The 5,800-nt window shown below is 40.3% G+C and overlaps 2 protein-coding genes across 2 annotated transcripts; both read right to left on the reverse strand.

Annotated features, from left to right (window-relative positions):
* Window positions 1-793: 793 nt before the first annotated feature.
* Window positions 794-4,374, reverse strand: LOC145791480 (uncharacterized). The gene is made up of 6 exons (XM_082871833.1): window positions 1,854-4,374; window positions 1,688-1,758; window positions 1,535-1,585; window positions 1,240-1,381; window positions 1,049-1,140; window positions 794-970 (listed from the first exon to the last, which is right to left on the reverse strand). Exons 1-6 carry the CDS (start codon window positions 4,372-4,374, stop codon window positions 794-796), a joined length of 3,054 nt encoding a protein of 1,017 aa, XP_082727959.1.
* A 61-nt stretch (window positions 4,375-4,435) lies between these two features.
* LOC145791481 (uncharacterized) lies at window positions 4,436-5,533 on the reverse strand. Its single transcript, XM_082871834.1, has one exon. The coding sequence runs from the start codon at window positions 5,531-5,533 to the stop codon at window positions 4,436-4,438; it is 1,098 nt and encodes a 365-aa protein (XP_082727960.1).
* Window positions 5,534-5,800: the final 267 nt, after the last annotated feature.

Here is a 5,800-nt window from a genome sequence, read left to right on the forward strand (position 1 = left end):
ATTACCTTTGGCAACTATTAAGTTTCGTTAGCTTAAGAAGGCCATGTTTAATTGAAACTAATCTAGCTTAGCCTCCAAGAAAGAGAATTTACTGAGTAATTGTAGCTTAACGATATTGTTTAACTCATTTCATGTTTTCTAAATCAGTTAAGTGTTCAATTCGCAAGTCCAAAACGATGAGTTTGAATACACTTTAATTTCCCTCTTATTTCCCTTTCTTTTCTCTAAATTTCTATCCTACCACTCAAGATGAAAGTTTTTCTCTTACTCTGTCTGTCCTTCTCCAACCTTCTCTCTTTTGTTCTAGGAACGAATTAGCTTAGGCAGCTGTTAGTTTTATTAGCTTAAGTGGCAAAGGTTAACTCAAACTAATCTTGCTTGTTTTTCTCTCACTCTGTCCGTCCTTCTCCAACCTTCTCTCTTTTGTTCTAGGAACGAATGAGCTTAGGCAGCTGTTAGTTTTATTAGCTTAAGTGGCAAAGTTTAACTCAAACTAATCTTGCTTAGCCTCCAAGAAAGAGAATTTGCTGTGTAATTGTAGCTTAACGATATTACATTAACTTAAGCAACTCGTTTAATGTTTTCTAAATCACCTAAGTGTTCTTTTTTTTTGGGTGAATAAGAAATAATATAAAACAGAAGGATTTACAAAAATACAAGGGTCATACCTCAGGCCCTAACAACAGAAAACAACACGAGCCTCAGCCCACAGACACCGAAGCCCAAAAAACACAACAAAGAACTAGACCAAACCTAGGAGCTACATCCGAAAATTTGGAGTGCCAAAAGAAACTTAGCCAATCAAATTGTACAAAGGCCATATCCTATGATGAATAGGGACCTTGTACAAAAGACAAAACCAGCAGCCAACAAGCACCACAACACAGTCAGAAAACTCCCTACACAACCCGTAGGGATGGGCACCATCACACCCACAAAACCTCCCTACACAGCCCGTAGGGATAGGCACCTGTAACAAAATAAATATAATACAAAAAAATAGAAGTCCAAGCAAACCGAAGAAATGAGCCAAGAGGGGTCCATCTACCGAATTGCTCAGGAAACCTGTTACAGGAGACACCAAAGTACACATGAAGCCTCCTACACAACCCGTAGGAGTAGGCAAACTACAAACAACACCTGTGAACAAATAAAAATAAAATAAAAATAATAACCACTGATTATCTCCCACTTGTAGCATAGCAAGGCGCTGGAAGTAGCCATCACCATGGTACATACGCACACTGCCAACTGCCACCCAAATCTGAACAGCAATCAGCCACCACTCCTCCACAGCAAGAGAGAAATAAACTGTTAACAGCCTCAGGTAACTACGAAACAAGGAGCTACCACACCACCGAACCACGACATAAGCCACAACCTGCCATGGATAGAAATCACCACCTCCATAATGAAGATCATAAAGCAGCAGAAATAACAAACACACTGTATAAGACCTCCCCACACTCGGCCCACAGTAAAAAACATTCTTACACTCCATATAGAACCTCACATCACTAGGCCCACATCTCACCAGATTTCTCAATAGAACAAGATAGGTAGTATACTTGAAAGCTCCATAAACCTGCATAAAACAAATATAATATATAATAAATGTTAGAGCAAAACATGTATACTGTCTCTCTTCACTCAACCCACAGTGGCATAGAATACTTTGCTTGCTCACATCACTCAACCCTCCAATCAGCCACTTCAATGATATAGGATTCATCATAACCTGATAAGAAAGAAGAGAACCTACAAAAGAACATCCAATTAGTAAAACCCCACAGTATATGCTCGCCATCACTCAACCCTAATTGTAGGTGAACTCACACCACTCATTCTCCTACCATCTGCAGTAGCATTGGTCGGCTGCATAATTTTGTAGGGAAGGTTCCATTTCTCCAAAAACCAGTGATCACCTGCAGAAAATTTAATGTTATCCAAAGAAAGGAGCCTACCCCTAACCATTTGGATAATAGAGTTAGTAACAACCTCTTCAGGTTTGTGGACCTTACTAAAGATTCTACTATTCCTCTCCATCCAAATGTGGTAGACAGTGCAGAGAAAAGACAACCTCAGGGCCAGCATTTTCAAAGAATTACCACAGGTAGATTTAGTAGCAAACTCAACAGTGCCCAGCCAAGACAGAGAAGGCCAGTTAGCATTACATTTGGCCATCATGCCACCCCAAACCCTAGAGGAAAAAATACACCTGAAAAAGAGATGGGAGTGATCCTCCTCAGGAGCTTGACAGAAAGGGCAACAAGGATTAGAGACAAGACCAAAAGATTGAAGTCTATCACTAGTATTAAGTCTCTCGTTAATGGCCAACCAAACAATAAAACTAACCCTAGGAATTAATGGGGGGCCCCAGATAAGTTTAGACCAAGGGACTTTAGGCCCTTTTTCCCTCCACCAATCCCAAACAGACTGGATAGAAAAAGTACCATCAGCGGTCAAGCTCCAAACCGGAGTGTCTGAAGAGCCCGGAGAAGGTAAGAGAGATGAGGGAGTGGAGGAAATCCACTCCTTAATCTCCCAAGAATTAGAAACAGGCCACTTCCAAGAACAATTAGAGACAATAGAGCTAACCTTGGAACTGTCAGGAAGGTTAGTATCATAAAGGATCCTAGGCCCAAACCTCTGCCAAAGAGAACCTAGAGGGTGCCAATTGTCATGCCAAAGGAACACATTGTCACCATTACCAATTTTAAATTTGATGAGAGGATAAATTAAGTTCCTGAGAGACAAAATTTTCCTCCAAACCCAAGACGGATCACTAGGGGTCTTAACGGACCAGAAACTCCTACCTTTGAGCAAGTAGGACTTAACCCATTGGCACCACATAGAGCAATCCCCGCCCGAAAACAGATACCAAACATGTTTGGCTATAGCAGCCTTGTTCCAGACTTCCAGATCCTTAAAGCCAAGGCCACCTTCACTCTTATTTCTGCAGATATACTTCCAAGCAATCTTAGCACTATGCTTTTTCATCTCAACCCCAGACCAAAAAAAGGATCTAAGAATACTCTCAATGTCGCTAACTATCTTCTTAGGAAGGATAAAAAGAGAGGACCAATACACCTGCATTGAAAACAGGATAGACTTTATGAGTTGGGCTCTACCAGCATAAGAGAGCAATTTATTGGTCCAACTTTTGATCCTCATGGTAATTCTCTCCACCGGAATATGGCAATCAGACACTTTAAGCTTAGTAGTGATTAAAGGCACACCAAGGTATCTAACTGGGAGGGAACCCTCAGTAAATTTTGCAATCTGAAGGATTTCCTCTCTAAGCTGTATACTACAACCCGAGAAGAAAATGTTACTCTTACTAGGATTAGGAGTGAGACCCGACAGATTTCTAAATTCCTCCAAACCTTGCATGATAAGATTAACAGTACCAGGATCCCCTTTGCTAAAAATCATCAGATCATTAGCAAAACATAAATTGACAATTTTGGTTTTTTCACATCTCCAATGGAATTTGAACAGGGGATTCCTAGACTTCTCAGCCAAAATCCTAGCAAGGACCTCCATTGCCACCACAAAAAGATACGGGGACATAGGGTCCCCTTGTCTTAACCCCCGAGCCCCTTTAAAACACCCCTGAAGGCTCCCATTAATACAGACCGAAAAGGAAGGGCTCGTGATACAAGCCTTTATCCAAGTAATCATGCAAGGAGGGAAAGCCATAGCTGTAAGAGTATCAATAATAAAATCCCACCTCACAGTATCATACGCCTTCATAATGTCCACTTTCATGGCACACTTAGGAGTAAGGGACTTCCTATGGTAACCTCTCATAAGCTCTTGGGACAGGAAAATATTGTCCGAGATCCTTCTACCTTGGACAAAAGCAGATTGCACAGGATCAATCAGATCAGGGAGGGCCAATTTAAGTCTATTAGCTATGATCTTAGCAATGCATTTGTAGATGGTGTTACAACAAGAAATGGGTCTATAGTCACCAACATGCATAGGATTGGGAACTTTAGGAATGAGAGCAATGATGGTACTATTGACCTCAGAAAGAAGTTTACCAGTGTCAAAAAATGACTTGATGGCTAATGTGACATCTTTACCAACAATATCCCAAGAATTTTTGAAGAACCCAGCGGAATACCCATCAGGACCGGGGGCTTTATTGGCTTTTAAGGACCAAAAAACCTCATTGATTTCAGTCTCAGAAACAGGTTTAGACATCAAGTCATATTGAGAAGAAGAGACTTTTTTATGCACCAAAGATTGAATTCTCTCAAAGCCATTATATTGGTCCACACAGGGAGTGCCAAATAACTTGGTATAGTAATTGACAAAAGAGGTGTGGGTATCAGAGCTGTTAGTAGACCTAGTACCATCACCCATATCAACACTCAAAATTTTCCCTCTGTTGATATTGCTCTTCACAGACCTAAAAAAGAATTTGCTATTTCTGTCCCCAAGCCCAAGCCATTGCACCCTGGATTTTTGAAGGGCAAGACTCTTCTAACTTGCTAAGCTCAATGTATTTTTTCAACTCCTCTCTCTCCTGAACTTGCAGCCCATTGTTCACAGGATCTTTATCCAGCTTATACTGGATCAGATCCAAATTAGCCTTAGCATTCTGAACACAGGTAGATATATCACTAAAATCCTTTTTGTTCAAAAGCTTAAGGCTAATTTTAAGCTGCCTAAGTTTTTGACAGACTCTAAACATAGGAACGCCCCGGATATACTGCCCCCAAGTGTTAGAAACCGTACTCAGAAAATCTGGGTGTTGAGACCAGAAATCAAAGTATTTGAAAGGTTTCTTGAAGGAGCTCATAGAAGCATTAATATTGACCACAGCAGGGGAATGGTCAGATATGCCAGACGGAAGAAAATTAGCAGTAGCCTCAGGAAATTTATCCAGCCAAGCCTCATTAACCAGGACTCTATCAATTTTAGTAGCAATATAAGCCCCTTCACTTCTTTTGTTAGCCCATGTGAACTGGCAACCACCATAAGATAGGTCAGCCAACTCAGAGGCATTCACATAAGAGTTAAATTCCTCATTTTCATTTGTCCAGGTAGAAGTCCCCCCAATTTTTTCCTGCTGGTATCTAATAGCATTAAAGTCACCCAGAAAAACACAAGGATCTTTGGATTTAACACGGGATATATCATACATAGATTCAAAAAAAACCTTTCTCAGAGTGTGCTTATTTTCAGCATAGACAAAAGTTGCATAAAATATTTCATTGGAAGCCAATTCAACAACTTTACACAAAATATGCTGATCAGACATGGAAATCATTTGAACATCACAAAAAACATTGTTCCAGCACACCCAGACTCTACCGGTTTTAGTTGGTTGTGAATTAGAAATCATGGACCATTGACCAAAACATTTAACACAAAAACTGCTCTCATTTAACTGTTTTATTTTAGTTTCCAAAACCCCCATGACATGAATATTTTCTTTAAGCACAAAGTTTTTAACTTCTTTATGTTTAGAAGGATCATTCAATCCTCTAACATTCCAGGAAGCAATTTTGACATGCATAGGGACACAAAAAAAGAGAGAGTGACCATAACCCACAACCAACTAAGACTGAATTACCTCTTCTTCTTCCTCTGGCTGCTACTACCTTTGCCAGAGGATTTATTCACCTGCTGGGATGGGGTAGCAGAGCTAGCATGCACCTTTCCAGCCTTAGTTTCCTTTATAACTGTGTCCACCACTTCAACAGGAAATGGAGCCACTATTTTTGCAATCTCAAAGATCCTCTTTTGAAACCTATCCACATCACTGCTTTCAGAACTATTCTCT

Source organism: Camellia sinensis, chromosome 5, assembly GCF_055761805.1.
Source record: "Camellia sinensis isolate YWXY chromosome 5, ASM5576180v1, whole genome shotgun sequence".
NCBI lineage: Eukaryota > Viridiplantae > Streptophyta > Magnoliopsida > Ericales > Theaceae > Camellia > Camellia sinensis.

Excerpts from the sequence above, each read along its gene's own strand:
- LOC145791480 (XM_082871833.1), bottom strand. The coding sequence starts at position 4,374 with ATGGGTGATGGTACTAGGTCTACTAACAGCTCTGATACCCACACCTCT. Across the intron at positions 1,586-1,687 it reads TGATTGGAGGGTTGAGTGAT|GTTTATGGAGCTTTCAAGTA; the intron begins GTGAGCAAGCAA and ends TGTTTTATGCAG. Across the intron at positions 971-1,048 it reads CAGGTTTCCTGAGCAATTCG|GTGCCTATCCCTACGGGCTG; the intron begins GTAGATGGACCC and ends ATTTTGTTACAG.
- LOC145791481 (XM_082871834.1), bottom strand. The coding sequence starts at position 5,533 with ATGCATGTCAAAATTGCTTCCTGGAATGTTAGAGGATTGAATGATCCT.